The 17,215-nt window shown below is 64.3% G+C and overlaps 1 protein-coding gene across 13 annotated transcripts in view; it reads right to left on the bottom strand.

Annotated features, from left to right (window-relative positions):
• Positions 1 to 17,215, bottom strand: part of ARAP1 (ArfGAP with RhoGAP domain, ankyrin repeat and PH domain 1) — a 47,251-nt gene that overhangs the window by 17,824 nt on the left and 12,212 nt on the right. For 8 of the 13 annotated variants that reach the window (XR_008820356.1, XR_008820357.1, XM_056329493.1 and 5 more), the window contains exons 2-12: positions 15,688 to 16,470; positions 8,964 to 9,112; positions 7,241 to 7,311; positions 6,106 to 6,260; positions 5,186 to 5,350; positions 1,879 to 1,948; positions 1,466 to 1,586; positions 1,130 to 1,335; positions 583 to 689; positions 286 to 485; positions 54 to 139 (exon numbers count right to left, since the gene is read on the bottom strand). Coding sequence is in view for 11 of the 13 variants with exons in the window: in XM_056329493.1 (XP_056185468.1) it covers positions 54 to 139; positions 286 to 485; positions 583 to 689; positions 1,130 to 1,335; positions 1,466 to 1,586; positions 1,879 to 1,948; positions 5,186 to 5,350; positions 6,106 to 6,260; positions 7,241 to 7,311; positions 8,964 to 9,112; positions 15,688 to 16,391 (2,034 nt within the window). In the remaining 2 variants the exon portion in view is untranslated. Of the gene's footprint in view, positions 1 to 53; positions 140 to 285; positions 486 to 582; positions 690 to 1,129; positions 1,336 to 1,465; positions 1,587 to 1,878; positions 1,949 to 5,185; positions 5,351 to 6,105; positions 6,261 to 7,240; positions 7,312 to 7,557; positions 7,673 to 8,963; positions 9,113 to 15,687; positions 16,471 to 17,215 lie in introns of those variants that run through there. The other 5 variants (XM_056329494.1, XM_056329499.1, XM_056329495.1 and 2 more) reach the window with 5 other exon arrangements.

Raw genomic sequence — 17,215 nt, 5'->3', positions numbered from 1 at the left:
GGGATGGGGTACCTCCCCTCAAAAGGGTTTTTGGGGTCTGTCTGCAGCAATACCTCAATCAGCTCCTCCGTCCACACTTTTCTATCCATCTTCAGGCTCCGGACCTTGGTGATGCCAGGGCCCAAGCCCCGGTGCTCCCCTGCCAGCAGGACGAGACATTAGGGAGCAGCTTTGAGGTGGGAGAGGCTAAGCCACCAGGTGCCCCCACACTTCACTGCCCTGCATCCCCACACAGGGCAGGGGACGCATGGCTTGTTCTTGCCCCCTGACCCAGGATGCAGGTACCTGCACATCTCTTGCAGATGACAACACAGAGGTTGATGGAAGCCCAGTCGGGCTTGGGCGAGCCACAGTCAGCGCAGAAGCGGTTGGATTCCACCACCCAGATCCTCTCTGCCACCTCTGAGTTGGAGAGCGCCTCAGAGATGGACTGCTGCATGGCTTCCACCCACTCCTCCTTCTCCTGGTCCGAGTCAGCAGAGAAGCTGCCAGCAGGGATGAAGGTGAGGGACAGCACAGCTGGGAGGTGTGGGGGGGTGGTGTGTGTGCACTGCCAGCACCCCCTCCCCTCGCTTAGTTCACCTGAAAATCCTGTAGGGCGTTGTCAGATCGAAACCCCGGCGGTCCACCTCCTTGACATTCCCCAAGTTCATCTCAATGTAGGTGATGCCAATGCCCAGGCGATAGTCCTGGTGGGTGGTGGGGTGAATGAGGGCGGTGGGGGACCCTTCCCGAGGGGACATACCCAGACACACACGGATGATGCACTGCCTGCAGGAGCTGGTGTCGGAGCTGCCCGCACTGCTGCCCTCACATCACACCAGTGCTGGTGGCTGGGGTGCCCATGCCCCTGCCCTGCCCACCTCCCAGCCCCGGGGGTGCACAGAGCCCTGTGGGCTCTGGGGTTCAATGCTTCTGGGGACCCCAAGGCTCAGAGCCAGCAGGGAGGGCAGCTGCAGCCCTGGGGTCACCAGCCTGCAGGGTCTGAGCTGTCCCCGTTTGCTGGGTGGAAGCCCTGGGGTGCCCCGGCTCGCTGCCACTCTGCTCAGGTGGTGGATGCAGAGAGGTGCCCCTCAAGATGGCATTGGGGTCCCCTGTGGTGCCACAGCCCCCCCACCCAGCAACCCACCTCTGCATTCTTGTAGAGGAAAACTTTGTCCCCAGCCACCACCACGAACAGCTTGTGCTTAAACCCCCGCAGCTCCAGGAAGCCGCTCTTGTCGACCAGGTCGGTGGCACCGTTGATGGTCAGGGATATTGACGTCCTCTCCAGAGCTTTGCTCTTCCACTCCTCCACAATCTGCTGCAGGGTCCGTATCCACTCGTTACGGTCCGCTGTGGGGTCAGAGCGGGGAGATGGGTCAGGGTCAGCCCCAGGGCCAGGAGCCTCCAGGACTCATCCCTTGGGCCAGGGGAGGGGGAGCAGCCTGAGGCCACCCAAGGAGCAAGAACCCCTATCGCTCACCATCGCTCTCGGCCCGAAACACAAAGTTGCGGTTGTTGGTGATGACCTCAAATTTCTGGTCCCCGATGCTGGTGATGCGGGAGATGGAGGAGACGGGGATGAACCTCTTAGAGTAGGGGTCCTGGGGCAGGGCAGGAGGGGAGAGACACATTGCTCATCACCATGGCCTCGGGCAGATGGGATGGGCACTGTCCCAGGCTCATGATGCTGAGAGCATCCGTGTCCAGGAAGCTCCGAGCATCCCACCCTGGCGCCAGCATCACCCCAGCACCCGTCCATTGCTGCTCCCTGGGATGCTGCCCCTTGGCACGGCCACGTTTCACAGCCAGGACACCTGGTGGGCTGTGACCCCACTGGGGCAGCTCCTCCACCACCTCCTCCCCCGAGCCCCCAAATCCTTCTTCCCCACTCACTTTTTCACTGTCAAAATAGCGGAGGTAGTCAGCATCGAGCTTCACCCAGCGCCTCTGGTAAATGTAGGACCTGGGAAGGGACCGGAGGGACCCACTGGAGGGGATGGGGTGACCCAGCTGCACCCCATGTGGGGCAGGCAGAGAGTGCTGCAGCCCACCCGAGGCTGGTGCTGCTCCCGAGGGGGCTGGGCTGCAGGAAAGGTGGTACGAGCCCCCCCTGGCTGGAGCAGCCCCCTCCCCACTCACCCCTTGCTGGCCCCAGCCCTGCGGCAGGGGCTGTGCTGTGCCAGGCTGTACCGTGTGCCCTTGAACTCGGGGCAACTCCGCTTGTGCCTTCACGCCCCAGTTGCCAAAAGCCCGGGGCCACCTCGCCATCGATCCTGTGCCGTATCCCTAGCCCTCGATTCTGCGCCATGCCCCCAGCCCTTCTGCCACTGTTGGGGACAGTGCTGGGGACTTCATGCCAATTAAAAGATGGAGCTGAGAATGAGGGTTGCCCCTAAAAGCCCCCTCCCCCAACCCCTGTTTGCAGTTACTGCTCCAGACCTACAAGCCGGGCAGGGTTCAATCCAGGGGACACATTCCAGGCAGGGCCGGTGGCACCCAGGGCTCTTGCGTGGCAGAAGGAGCAGCCAGGCATCTCTATCAGGATGAGGATACAGCAGAGAGGGAGGACCCCGGGGCTGGAGTGGAGCCCACTAGGGACCCTTGTGCCCCCCCCAGCCCAGCACACAGGCTGGCCAGCCAGCACAGGCTTTAAACCCTGCAGCCCATCCACCCTGGCGTCGGGGCTTGCAGGAGAAACCAAGCCACTTCCCACCAGCAGCTCCCACAGGCTCTGGCAAGCCCTGCGATGCAGCCCCCTGCCCCAGCACTGCACCCCCAGGGTCCCCCCACTGCTGCGCCAGCCCCCAGTCCCAACAGCTGTTGTTTAAGGGCTTGTTTGCTCGGGAAGGATTTCGCCATCGCCGCACGTGACCCCAGCGCTCGGCCTTTACATAACCAGTGACAGCCACAGGGACTGAAACCACTGGGCTCTGCCACAGGCTCCCCTGCTCCTCGTCAGGAGCTTGCCCCTGTCCCACGGGGTGCAGAGACCCCCCAGCTCTGCCACTTTTAGATGCTGAGGGGCCAGGGTTTCTGGTTTTCCTTCTGTTGCTTTCCCCAGGCTCCGGCTCCCCACCAAGCAGCTGCTGGAGCAGCTTCCCCAGCTTCCCAGGGACCTTCCAGCTGCTCTCACTTCCCCAGCAGCCAGGCTGCAAACAGCTGGAGCTTCCTCCTCGGCAGGACTGCAGCCTCGCGGCTTCCTCATAGCTCAGATTAAGCAGTCCCCAAATATCCTTCATGTCTGCCTCTTGATTTTTGCCTCCCAGCTGGTGTGGGGGCTCTTTGAGCCGGGATGGGGGCAAGTGAGCTCCCTGGGGTCGCTGGCCTCCCTGAGCTTGCTATGCTCACTGGGCTCACTGTGCATGGTGTACTTGCTGGGCTCGCTGTGCACGGTGTGCTTGCTGTGCACAGCGTACTTGCTGGGCTTGCTGTGCATGGTGTGCTTGCTGCACTTGCTGGGCTTGCTATGCCCATTGAGCTTGCCAGGCTCCCTGGGCTACTTGTGCTCATTGTGCTTGCTGTGCCTACTGGGCTCACTGAGGTCCCTGTTGCTCACTCGCCCTTGAGGACACAGACACATACCCAGCAACCCCCATAGTTTTACTTCTGCAAGCAGGCAGTCTGCAGCTGGGTGCACTGACACCACCAGTGTGCCCCCTGGTCTTGCTGTGCCCACAGTGCTCCCTGGGCTCGCTGTGCCCACTGGGCTCACTGCGCTCCCTGGGCTCACTGCGCTCCCTGGGCTCCCTGTGCCCACTGGGCTCCCTGGGCTCCCTGTGCCCACTGGGCTCCCTGCGCTCCCTGGGCTCACTGGGCTCCCTGGGCTCACTGCGCTCACTGCGCTCCCTGGGCTCCCTGTGCTCCCTGGGCTCCCTGTGCCCACTGGGCTCCCTGGGCTCCCTGGGCTCCCTGCGCTCCCTGGGCTCCCTGTGCCCACTGGGCTCCCTGCGCTCCCTGGGCTCCCTGCGCTCCCTGGGCTCCCTGTGCCCACTGGGCTCCCTGCGCTCCCTGGGCTCCCTGCGCTCCCTGGGCTCCCTGGGCTCCCTGGGCTCCCTGTGCCCACTGGGCTCCCTGCGCTCCCTGGGCTCCCTGTGCCCACTGGGCTCCCTGCGCTCCCTGGGCTCCCTGCGCTCCCTGGGCTCCCTGGGCTCCCTGGGCTCCCTGTGCCCACTGGGCTCCCTGCGCTCCCTGGGCTCCCTGTGCTCCCTGGGCTCCCTGTGCCCACTGGGCTCCCTGCGCTCCCTGGGCTCCCTGTGCCCACTGGGCTCCCTGCGCTCCCTGGGCTCACTGCGCTCCCTGGGCTCCCTGTGCCCACTGGGCTCCCTGTGCCCACTGGGCTCCCTGTGCTCCCTGGGCTCCCTGTGCCCACTGGGCTCCCTGCGCCCACTGGGCTCCCTGTGCCCACTGGGCTCCCTGTGCTCCCTGGGCTCCCTGTGCCCACTGGGCTCCCTGTGCCCACTGGGCTCCCTGCGCTCCCTGGGCTCCCTGTGCTCCCTGGGCTCCCTGTGCCCACTGGGCTCCCTGTGCCCACTGGGCTCCCTGGGCTCCCTGGGCTCCCTGTGCCCACTGGGCTCGCTCACCCTCCAGCATACAGGCACGCACCCAGCAACCCCCATAGTTCAACTATGCAAGCGGGCACTCTGCAGGCGGGTGCTCTGCACCGTGAGCAGCCAGGGCCAGGGCTGTGACACGCCGGGGCTGGGGCTGGCATCCCGCAGGCTCTGCCACCAGCGCCTGCTCCCGTGGCAAACACGGCAAACACCGAACGCGCGAGCCGCTAGCAGCGCTGTCGGTAGGAAGCCAGCCCAAACACCCCACTTCTCCCTTGCCAGCTGCTTTTTTGGGATCGCTGCTATTTCAGCGCTTCCCCAGAGCAAAGGCAGCTCATTTCCCAGCAAGCCCAGGCATGGGGCTGGGGGAAAGTTTGAGCTGCAGCCTTCCCTCCTCATCCTCCACAGCCAGCTCAGTGCAACTGCTGGTGGCACCCACTCTGAGAAAGGCTCTTTCACCAAAACTGAGTATTTTTACATAAATCAGGGGTTAGGAAGGAGCAGAAGGAACCCCTTAGGGTGGCTATTCAGCAAAGCAAAATTACAGCCCCCATCAGCAGAAATTACAGGTGGGGAAAAGAGGGGAAATCTCCACGCCCCAAGGCACTGGGAGGGGGTCTGCGCCCCACCCCCCTCGGCACATCACTCACCCCTGCGGCGGGTTCTTGTCCAGCCACCCTGCTTTGATGGTGGGCGAGAGCTGGGCAGTGGCGGTGCCCTCCATGCTGTCGCTCAGCGTGCCGGGGCTGCTGCTGGAGAACGTGGGTGCAGGCGGGTGCGGGCTGGGGCTGTTGTCACTCCAGACGCTGCTACCGCTGGGGATGAGGAGTCGAGGGAGGGGGTTAAGAGCTGGCGGTTCCCAAGGGGGGCTGGCAGGCAGGGGGGGGGGGGGGGGGGGGGGGGGGGGGGGCGGGCATGGCCCTGCTGCATGCTTCAGCCTCCTCTTGCCCTTGCCCGAGGCACAGGCAAAGCAAGTGCCAGCTGCTTGCAAGCAGGGACCCTGGTGGCAGTCCCCTTGGTGGGTGTCCCGGCACGTCCTCCAGCTCCTGGGACAGCAGAGACCCGAATCCCAGCCCTGGGAAGGGGCAACAGGGGCACCCCCAGGGCCACAGCCCCAAACCCAGAGACATGCAGGCTTGCTCTCTTCTCGTGCATGCACACGCGTGCTCTCCCACACGACACATGCACACGACCCGTGAAGCTGTGCAGACATGCAAAGCCCTGACCTGTATACACACACACACCCCTGGGCACAGGCGCTCTGCCATGCACAAGCATCCCCTGGCACACACACGTGCATGCACCGTATCACCAACTGTGCATGCACACACATGCATATGTGTACGCATGCACGCACAAGCAACTCCCCAAGGCCACTTGCACCCCGTCCACGCATGTGTGCACACACTCCCGCTGCACAAGCATCCCCAGCTGTGCACGCACGCAGAGACAACCCCTGCCCATGTGCAGGCGCTCAGATTCCCTGCCTGTGCAGGCCCACATGTGCCTGTGCATAAGCGTTCCTACCGCTCCCCCCCCCCACACACACACAAGGCAGACGAGTTCCTACTTGGCAGGGGGAGCATTGTAGTAGTCCTCGATGAGCTCGTCCTCGCTGAAGAGGCTGTTGACGCGCTGGGAGCGTGGCCGCCCCGTTACGGGCTCAGCATCCTCCTGTGGTACCAGCCATGGCTGACACGGGCATCCCTGCGCCACCCTCCCCTGCTGCCCAAAATAAGCAGCTCACGGAAGAGTCCCCTGGCTGACCCCCGCTCCCTGCTTGCCTGTGCCATGAGGGACGGGCAAGGGACAGCCCAAGACAGAGGGGGTGAGATGCCAAGTCACTGCCTGGGCTTCCCAGCTCTGCAGATGCACACGGTGCGGAGGTGCCTGGGCACGGCTGGCCCCAGGGAAGAAGGGGCATGCTCCCACCCACAGCAGGATGGAAGCGCAGCCATAGGGAGGAGCTGAGTGCCAGGCTGGTTATTTATAGCAACCAAAAATGTCTGTGCTTGCTAAGAAATTCTGCATTTCCCCCTCGCTGGGCAGGGGCGGGCAGATATGCAGCTGGGACCTGTTGTGGGGGTGTCGGGAGCTGCAAGTGGGGGGTGAAGAGTGGCCAGGCAGGACCAGACAGAGGGGACCCTCTGCCAGCAGCTGCCACGGCTGTTTATCTGCAAGCCCTCGCCCCACACTGCAGCCCCCTGGGCAGAGGATAGCGGGGTCGGGGTTAGAGGCAGCCACGGCAGCATCTCTCCCCATCAGCCTGCTCCCACACAAAGGCGGATGGGGGGCTCCGGGCACTCAGGGGTCTCTCTGGCTGCTGCAACCCCTCAAATCCACCCAGACCCATCCCAGGCCGGCCTTGGGGGCCCGGAGCAGATACAAATCGCTGATCCAGGGACTGAATTCAGGGTGCAGTGCTGCAGATGTCCACTAGCACGCACTCTGTGCATGCAAGTTTGCAGAGAGGCTGCACGGGCGGTGTTGGTCCCCCAGGACCCTGGCGCTGCTGCCCGGGGGGAGGGTTGCAGCCCCCGTGGGAGACCCGGTGGGTGCTCAGCGAGGCAGAACCTCCTCTCCAACCACTGCAGACCTGCTCCTCCAACCCTAACGGGTATCTCCAAAGCAGCCCAAGGCCAGCACCTCGGGGACAGTCACCCCACTTGCTCCTGCCCACCACCAAGCCCCATGGTGGGACCAACCTTGTCGGCCATGTCCCCAGCAGGTCCGGCTAATTCCTCCTCCCAGGTGGAGTCCTCGTAGTCTGAATCATCTGTAAAAGCAGAGGGAAGATGCTGGGAATCAACTGGAGTGGAGCGAGGGGTCCTGCCACCCCCTGCCACCCTTTTGCCTGTCCCTGCCTGCCTGGGGACATGCCAGCGCTGGAGCCCAGCACAGAGGGTGCTGGCACAGCTCGTTTCCCCTTCACACTACCCTTGGCAAACAAGTGCTCTGTCGGTGAGACAACAGGGGGTTTATCAAGGAGTTTGGAGAAGAGCAGGGAAGGGCAAAGTCCCACCTGTGGCAGCTCCCAGCACCATCACGACCCTCCTGGCACCGCCGGGAGGGGACTTGGGTGCCACCAGCCCTGGCACCACAGCTTCATCCAGGCTCTCATGCCTCTGCCCAGGAGCTCCTGCTGCTGGGGGGATCCCTGGGGCTTTTCCTACAGCTTGTTTTTCAGGGTGGATTTCCCTCCCTCCCCCTCCATTCCTTATCAGCTGTCAGAGAGACAGGAGAAGCAAGCGGCTCTCAGCCTGCGCATGCATGGGAAATAAGATCCCGGAGAAGGACAGGAGAAAGGAGATGGTTCCTCCTTGCCCAGCACCCATGGCAGAAGAAATCCTGGCCAGCAAGCACCCATCCTGCAGGGACAAGTGACCCCAGACAGCTTGTCCTTTGCAGACACCCTCTTCCAAACCCTGAGGTAACCCAGACCAGATTTCTCCCCAAAATCCTCATCCAGAGGATGCTGTTTCAGTGCAGGGAGCCCCAGTGCTGGCAGCAGGGCAAGGATGCTCCCAGGCTTCGTGAGGATGAGGGGTGCAGGTAGGTGGGGACAGAAGGGATTCCCCCCCCCTGCAGACCTTGCAGCACCTAGAGCTCGTTGGCTGTTGGTGCAGAGGACCAGCCGACCCATCAAGGCACGGAGCAGGAGCAGCTTTCCTCCCCACACCCCGCAACAGAATAACCTCCCTGTCGATGGCTTCTCCTAGCTTTTGAAACATACCCCAGCTCCCAGTTAAACCAAGTGCCACTTCCCGCATGGCTGCTGGCCATGCATAACCCGGGGCGGGAACCCAGCACCTCGCAGAGCCCTGCCCTTCCTTTTCCTTTCAGCAGAGCTAGTCAAGCTGGATTAACACAATTAAATAAAGGAGCAGATAAAGCTGAGGGTTTGCTGTTACAGAGCAGCAGCTGCTCCCAACCAGGGCTGCACCCGAGGCAATGCCTTGGAACCCTCCTCGGGGGTCCCCACCTCAGCAGCCCTCCCTGCAGCTGGTCAAGCCCTGGTGACCCCCCGAGGAGGAGGCTGGTGGGCGCAAAGAGCTGACGAAAGCTCGGCAGGGAGCTGGGGGTCCCAGCACCAGAGCTGAGAGCTGCATCCTGCTCCTGCCGTGATCCCCCAGCACCCTCCAGCCCCCTCCAGCTGCGGCTCAGGGACACCCTAACGCACATGCATTTAACAACTCCCCGCCGGGTTTATCCTTCCTCTATGAATTGGTGCGGTTGCTTTCAGAGCCTGTGAAACCCTTTGCTCTCCCCCAAGAGAGGGTGCATCCAAACCCCCAGCCCAGATCTTGTACCCCCTGAAAATCCCCAGCCCAGAAGGCAAAGGAGGGGATGGAGGAAGGGGGGATCCATGGCACAGCGCTCCTGGGGAAGATTTGGGACAGGCTCAGGCTCAGCCCCCCTCATACTCACCAAACTCCGGCACGAAGGGGAGGTTGGCCTTGGAGGGCAGCTCCGGCAGCAGCGGGGCCGGTGGCTTCGTGCGGGGAAGGAGGGCTGGTGGGGACGGGGGGACACTGGCTGCTCTGTCAGGGACGGGGACCTCCTCTTTGGCAGGGCTGCTGCAGGAGAGAGGAGCAAGTGCTGCCTTACACTGGCCCCAGACCTCCCCTGCCCTGCCTTCCAAACCCCGATGCACCCGCCGCCATCAGCAGGGGGTCCCAGAGTGCAAGAGGACCCCCAGCACCAGCTTTACTCCCCCACAAAGGGATCAAATACCCCAAACCCCAGCAGAGCCGAGCCCCCAGATCAATTCCTGACAGCTTCCCACGGCAAAGACTTCAGCTTGCTTTTGGTTATACCAATGCTTTTCTAGCCTGAAAATATTTCCTGGCTTCCAGCCTCACTTCCCTGTCGCGGCTGCCACGGCTCAGGTTCCTTGTCTGGCTCTCCAGGACACCAGAAGCCGCCTACAGCCTTGAAGCCCACATCCTGGATCAGGTTGTTGGGTTTTTTCTCCTCCAACCTAAACAACGGCGGTGCCGCCTCCTCAGCTGGTTTGCAGCTGGCCACAGGGTCCCCCAGTGGGACCGGGGGTCCCAGGGAGCCTACCAGGGTCCCAGCGGTGGGGTGGGCACGGGAGATGCAGGCCAGCTGCTGAGGCAGCAAGAAGCCCCCTGGAAATGGACTTTGGGGCTTCTCCTGGGTCAGTGAGCAGCACACCATGCCCCCAGACCCAAAATCTTGGCCAAGGGAGGAGAGGGACCCCCGGGGGGCTGCTCTCCTGCCTGAAGATCCCTGGGCATCCAGGCTCAGCTGCTCCTGCCTTCCTGACAATTGCAGGCAGATGGGCAATAAATGGAAACCTCTGGAGCGATGGCATTTTGAAAGGCAGGAAATTAAAAGGAAGTTTCTTCAGGGTTTAAAAATACGAGGCACCTGATAGACCAGCCCCGAGGCCAGGGGGAAGGCAGGGGAGGCAGGCAGAGAGCCCACTCCCACCCCGAACCCCTCGCAGCCCCACAGCCGGGTGGGCAAACCCCAGGGGACATGCACGCTGGCACCGAAGCCACCATCCCCATCCCTGGCCCTGCCACCTCCCATTGCAACCCCAGCCGGAGCAGCCGGTGCAGGACCAATCCCACCGAGCACCAAACCCCGGCGCAGCTGACAGTATCGCCCCACGGCCACGCTGCGGAAAGCTCAGCACCACCAAGGCTGCCACCAGCACCCAGCCAGCCCTGGGGACGGCCATCCCTGTCCCTGTCCCCGGTGACCCCCAGCCCCACGGCCAGTGCACGACAGCCTTCCCGGAGCTCAGGGCGAGCTGCCGAGAGGAAACTTCTCCCTCGGCTGCCTGCATGGAGCAGGGGAGGACAAGCGCTGGCTCTCCTCTGGGTCAGGCTGACCTCATTTCTCAGCAGCCATTTCCATGGGAACCAACCACAACCATCCATACATTAGGGAATGCTGGCAGGGACGGCAGGGGAGTGCAGGCAGGGGAGCGTGGGCAGGAGAGGCAGGCATCGAGCTGTCCCTGCAGCCCAGGGCAGCAGCATCGCTCTCAGCACCACCAGGCAAGAGGCTGCTGGGGCCGGGGGCTGGCACCCACAGGTGCAGGGACCCAGGGACGAGGGGGTGACAGTGCACAAGCCACAGAGCCCCCAGCAAGAGCCCACATGGGGTCTGTATCCACACTAGCACCCAGGATGGCATTTGCTCCCCCACCCCCGGGACCGGGGGGTGTGCAGCACGAGCCCCAAGGCCAACCGCGAGATGATGAGCACCTGGCTGTCCCGTTCTCTGCAGGCATGGCATGCTGCCCAAGGACAAACTCTGTCTCCTCTCTAGAGACATCTCAGGAGTGTTTGGGAGAAAACTTGTTTGTGCCCCTGCCCCAGTGCTGCCCAGCCCACCCCACCCCCCCAGCTCTGGGCCGGCAGGACAGGCAACTGCAGCACCCAGGTGCAGATAACACCCCAGTTCCTAAAACACCCTCTCCCATTCTCTGCCCGCTCTCCAGGTCATCCCCTGCTACTGGACCATCCTCGGGCCTCATGTGCCCCCACGTGGGGTAGCGGGGGTGCCACATCACTCCCCACACCCCCAAAAAACCCTGTGCAGCTGTGCCCAAACAATGCCAATCCCGCTCCGGGCAGGGTCATGCTGGTGCAATATCTGCCATTACAGAAGTGCCAACCAGCGCCTTATCTGCTGTCCCCCTCCACACCAGCAACCACACAGCTGGGGGGGTCAGGGGCTGATGTCCCACAGGCAACAGCACCCCAAAGCCAAACCTCTGCCAGGGCCACCACCACCTCCCTGAGCTCACCAGGTTGTGCTCAGCCCTGGCCAAACACAGAGAAGGAGCCTTTTGCCATCACCTTCTTGGACATCACTCACTGCCCTTCTACACCCCAGCCCAGCTGCTTGGGGGGCTGCTCTGTGGGGACCACGGCGGTGCAGCAGGAAGCAAGGGGATACAGGTGGGGTGGCATCATCCCAGAAATGCCAGGCAGTGCCATGGCAGAGGCCGATGGCACTGCCGGGTCCCTCACCCTGCCTGGGGCTGCTTGCTGCCTGCACGGGCAGGGATGCTCCAGCGTTAGCCTGGATGCAGCAAGTATCACCTCCAGCGTGGGCAAGCACCATCCAGACATGGGCAAGCATCACCGCAGACGTGGGCAATCATCACCCCACTGCTTTAGGTCCCTGAGCAGCCCAGCAGCATCTTCCACATGCCCAAGGACCTCCATGCTCCCCAACCACAGGCAGCCTGGGGCAGGTCCCAAACCATCAGGGCAGGGGATGGTGTTTTGGGGTGGGCAGCAACTCCCCTGGGGCTGTGGGCTCCACCACTCCCAGCCAGCGGGACTGAAGTCACTCAGGCTGGACACCCCATGGTCCCCAGGGGAACCCAAGGAGCCACAGCACAGGTGGCTCCTGGAGCTCACTGGCACGTGCCACTGGGCACGCAGAGCCGGCATCGGGCTGGCCGGTGCCTGAGCCTGCACCGAACAGCCGCCACGGGGTGACTCACGCCTGCCTGCATCCGCCTGAATGCACCCCTTGTCTGCGCTGGCTCTCCTGCACCACGGCACCTCCTCCATCGCTGGCCCTGGCCAGGCTCCGGCCCCAAACCAACGCGCTGCCTGTGCACGCACCCCTCACCGAGCCCCAGCACAGGGCTATACCCTGCCATATACATCCTCGGTAGGAATGAAGCACGGCCTATACATCTCCTGCTGTACACATCCTCTATGGGAACCAAGCACCAGCCTATACATCTCCTGCCATACACATCCTCCATAGGAACCAACCACCAGCCTAGACATCCCCTGCTATATACATCCTGTAAAGGAACCAAGCTCCAGCCCATACATTCCCTGCTGTACACATCTCTATAGGAACCAAGTATGTACCTGCACTGGAGTAATTCATCAATTTATCCACACCCTACTGTATAGATCCACAACAGTAATCAAGTGCTGGCACATACAGATCTACTGTAGTGGCAAGGTATAGAAACCTATATATACATATATATACACACACAGAGCTGCTGTATACAGCCACTGCAGTTACTCAGTACTGTCACAAGTATTCTAAGGTATATTTATGCATCATTTATACGTGTAATGTATACGCCACACATGCATCAGTGCACTGAGAGCGCGGGGGGCCCCATGGGCAGCCCCGCTCCGGCACAGTCTGTGGGTCTCAGATGGGGGGCTCAGCCAGGGGGCGTAGCTGTGGTGTCACCACAGAGGCCCTGGGGAGCCACAGCGGGGCCTGATGGACCCTCAGCTGCCAGCACCCCGAGGATACGTCCCCGTCCCCTCCAACGCTGGGCACATCACCGCCAGCTTGAGCCAGGCCAGGTGTCCACTCGCCCTGGCATGCGGCTCAAGGGGGACATGTGCAGACCCCACAGCTGGTGGGCATGGCTGTGCCACCACTGAAACCCCCGGGGCAGCTCCGGCAGTGAATCCCAGCCCCAGAGCTCGCCCAGCAGGGCAGGAGGGAGCAGTGCCTCCCCGGTGCCACGCCGGGACTGGGCACCGCCTGCTCCCTGCTGCTGCCCACAGGCCCCGGGGGTCCAGTGATGCTCACACCATGATCCAGCTGCTGTTTGAGCCACCCAAACTTTCAGCATCTGCAGAACCCTCTGGCAAGGTGCCTCCTGGCCCAGCTGCTCCTGAGGGAGCCCGAGCAGCTCCCACTCTCCCTCGCCCCCCAACCCAAGCTACCCACCGGGGCTGGGAGGAGGCGTCCAGCCCGGCTGCTCAGCTCCTGCGGGGGGTGGGGGGGGAACGGCTCCCCAGGCAAAGGGAAACAAAGCAAGCAAAGCGAGAAGCAGAGGAAGGGAACGCTGGCTGGGTGCGCTGGCGCAGGGGGGTCCCAGCCGCCCACCGTGGTGGCACACGGAAAGTGTGGTGATGCCACAGCTTTTCCTCTCCGCGGAAGCCAGTGCCGCCGGCAGCTGGCCTGCCAGCCACTTCTGCCCCAGCAAAGCCACCGTGCCGTGCCGTGCCGTGCCGTGCCGTGCCAGCGCAGCTGGTGACCCACAGCCCTGCGCTACCGACCCAAGCCCTGCCGGACCCAGCGGCCCCGGGCGCGGGCAGGGGCAGGCGGCAGCCGGCCGAGCGCGAGGAGGCCCGGCACGCACGTCGCGGCGGGCAGCGCTCGTTTCCCGTGCCAAACCCCCGGCAGCCCCGTCCGCCGCGTCCCGCACACGCGCTGCAGCCAGCGCGGGGGCAGCGGTGACAGCCCTACCTGGGCAGGCAGCCGGGGACCCCGGCAGGGTGGGATGCGGCAGCGCGGGGGGTGGCCGGCGAGGTGATGCCCGCGGGGAGCGGAGCTCGTCACCCCGAGCACTTCCTGCCCCTGCTCGCCCACGAGCAAAACTTCCTGAGCCGGCCGCGGCGCCGCATGGCCGCACCGGTCCAGTGCCGGGGCAGGGTGAAGAGTGGCTCGGGGGGGATTTTGAGGACCACCTCGGTCCAGAAATGCAGCGACAGGGACAGTCCCCGGGGCTGCTGGGACAAGGACGGCTTCAGTGGTGAGCCGGATCCCGGAGCCCCCGCGGATGGGTGCCCCCCCCCCGCCCCGCCAGCTGCCCGAGCCCCCTCCTCAGCTCCTGCTCCCTGGCTGCATCGGCGCCAGGTGGGGGGCAAAGCACGGGTCGGGGGGGGCACCTCTGCCCACCTCACCCAGGCAAGAACAGGGGTTCCGCAGCTGGGACAGAAACACAGGCAGCCTGGGAGGTACATCCACCAGCCCCCCCATTCCCATCCCATACCCCTCGGGGCAGGGGGTCACATCCAGCACCACCACCCCCAGGTGGTGCAGTGATGGCGAAAACACCCCCCTGCCCCGGGAGCAGGGCTCTGCCTCCCCTCGGGGACCACCTGGGGTCCCCCCAGCTCAAGCAGCACGATCCTTGGTGGGATCCTGGGGGGTGCACGGCCGGGGGCAACCGCAGCATCACCCCCCAGGGAGGCCATGCAGCCCCGCTCAGCATCCCAGGTGCAGCCACCACATCACCCCCTTCACCCCAGGAGATGCTTGCACCCAGCGGCGCCGTTCTCCCCCCGATTGCCAGAACCCTCCTCCCCCTCGGCTCTGCAGGATTTTGGGGTGCAGCAGCCATGGCACGGTGTGGGGGAGGGGGATGCTCTGGCAGCTGCAGCAAAACCAGCCTGGCCTTGGTGCAGCAAATGCTGCGCTTACAGGGAGGTGCTGCGGCTCGGCCGGAGGGTGGGGGGGCACAGGGGGGACACACATGATGTGAAGGGAGGACTGCGAGCACTGCTCTCACCAAACCCCAGCTTGCTCTCGTGTCATCCGGCCACAGCAGCCACCTGCTCCCGGTCCCCCCGCCCCTCCCCCCCCGGCAGCTCGCTGCCCGATCCCACGGCGTGTGGTGGGCTCCCCGGGCCTCCGCGGGGGGGGCGCGCAGGGCCCAGCACAAGCCAGGCTGGGGTGACCGGGTGGCCGCACCCACCCAACAACAAAATAAATATATCGGCCCCCCCGGGAGCCGCATCGAGACGCCGCAGCGCCTGGCACCCAGGGAACCTACGGCCAGGATGTGCCCCTCCCTCACGCTGCCTCCCCCCCCCCCCCCCCCCCCCCGCCCGGAAAGAGGATGGGGACAAAGCTGGGGTGTCGCTGGGGCACCCCGCCACCAGGACAGCGTGACACTAGAGGGCACCGCTGGCCCGGACACCAGCAGCCACAGCTCCTCCCGTCACCTCCCCACCCTGCTGGGGCCCCCCAGGAGATGTGCTGGGGACTGGGGGCTGGAGGTACCCCCAGGGGATGTTCTGGAGCTGGGTGGGGTGGAACCCCAGGAGAACTGCTGAGGCTGGGGGGGCTGGGGGTACCCCCAAGGAGATGTGCTGGGGCTGGGGGAGCCTGGGGGTATCCCCAGGAGGTGTGCTGGGTCTGTGGGGGGACCCCAGGAAATCGGCTGGGGGTGATAGCGGGGTGTGGATACCCCTAGAAGATGTGCTGGAGCTGGGGGAGGACCCCAGAAAATGGGATGGGAGGATGTAGGTACCCCCAGGCAACCCCTGCCATCCCCACTTGCACCCACCCAAGGATCCCACCCCCATCACAGCAGCCTTCACATCCCGGGGGACCCCACTGCCTCAGAGCACCCCCAGACTCAGCCCCCCTGCAGCCCCCTTACCTCCTGTGGGACATGGCTCTGGGGGGCAGCACAGGCGGGCGGGCAGGCGGCGGGGGGGCCTGCAGAGACTGGCATTTGGCTTCCAGCTGGTGACGCTTGGCTGGCAGCGGTGGCAGGGGGGGTCTCACCCTGCTTTCGGTCAGGGGCTTCTTGGTGAGGGCTGGCGGTGGCGAGGGCACCTTCGGGGCTGGGGGGTGGCTGGGGGGCGGGGGCGGGGGCTTGGGGCTGCCACCCGTTAGCGAAGGGGAGAATTTGAGGGGGGGGCGGCAACCCACCCTGGGTGGGATGGGTGGGGGCAGCTGGGCGAAGCTCACAGCCCCCTCCGGCTCCAATAGTGGGGACCCACCAGGCACCACCGGGCACCGGGATTCTGGCTGCTCCGGCTGCTCCGGCTGCTCCAGCTGCCCTGGCACTGTCACGGAGCTCAGGCGAAAGATGTGGCGTTTCATGGGCACAGGTTTCCTGGCGGGGGGCTGGGGGGTCCCAGCTGGCGGGGTCACCTCAGCAAAGGCTTTCTGCAGTCCCAGGAGAATGCGGCGGCGATGGCCAGGCAGCACCACGCCAAGGTGGGTGAGAGCCTCGTCTGTCAGTGCCCGGCAGTCCCACACTGTCCACAGCTCGCTCTGCTGGAAGCTCTCCACATACTGGTCCAGGTGGAGAGCAGCCAGCCAGGTGGCCACCGGCAGAGACCCCCCCTCCTCCATGGCAGGGCCCCAGCCGCAGAGACCTCAAACCGCTCAGTGCATCCCCTGCGTCCGGCGAGGCTCAGGACAGCATCAGGACCTGGGGATGGAGACAACAGGGATGAGCCTGGGGTCAGGCTTGGTCCTAAACCACGCACCAGCCACAGCCCAGGGTCCCAAAACGTTTCCCAGTGAAGCTGCCTGGTTCTCAGAGCAGCTCCTCACCTCTGACCACCCTGTGCTCCCAGCAGGATCTGGCACCTGGACCCCTGAACCGAGGGGGGCTGCAGGGACCCAGGAATGCTGGAGGGTCCCAGTTTAGGCATCTAAGTGTAGACGCCATCCCCATCGAGGCTCGCCAGAGCCGCGGCCCTGGCGCACTCTCCAGCCACAGCATCACGCCATGCATGGGGAGTGATATGTGGGGTGAGGGACAGGGCAGGGTGGGGGTCCCACGCTGGCCATGAAGCCCCCGCAGCCAGACCCCAGAACAAGGAGGAGGCAGCAGAAGCCACTGGGACATAGCGGTGGCAGTGCTGAGGGGCAGCGGGGTGTCCCAGGCACCTGGTGGGGGTGACGCCAGATTCTGGGGACAGGGGGCAGTTGCTGGCTGCTCCCCCAGATGCAGGTCCCTGCTCCAGCCCCCGTTTATATCAGCCTCGGGATCCGACCCTGCACAGGAGTGCATGTGGCAGTGCCAGAGGATGCTGGGGCAATTATGGTCTAATCGATGGGAAGTGGAGGTGACGCATCAATATCTGCAGAACTGCTGCAGATGGGCAGGCAGCCCCCACCCCCACCCCGAGAGCCCCCCGCCCTCCCTGCTCCCAGCCTCTGCCTGAGCA

Source organism: Falco biarmicus, chromosome 2 (assembly GCF_023638135.1).
Source record: "Falco biarmicus isolate bFalBia1 chromosome 2, bFalBia1.pri, whole genome shotgun sequence".
Taxonomy (NCBI): domain Eukaryota; kingdom Metazoa; phylum Chordata; class Aves; order Falconiformes; family Falconidae; genus Falco; species Falco biarmicus.
This window is presented reverse-complemented; position numbering and strand designations above follow the sequence as displayed.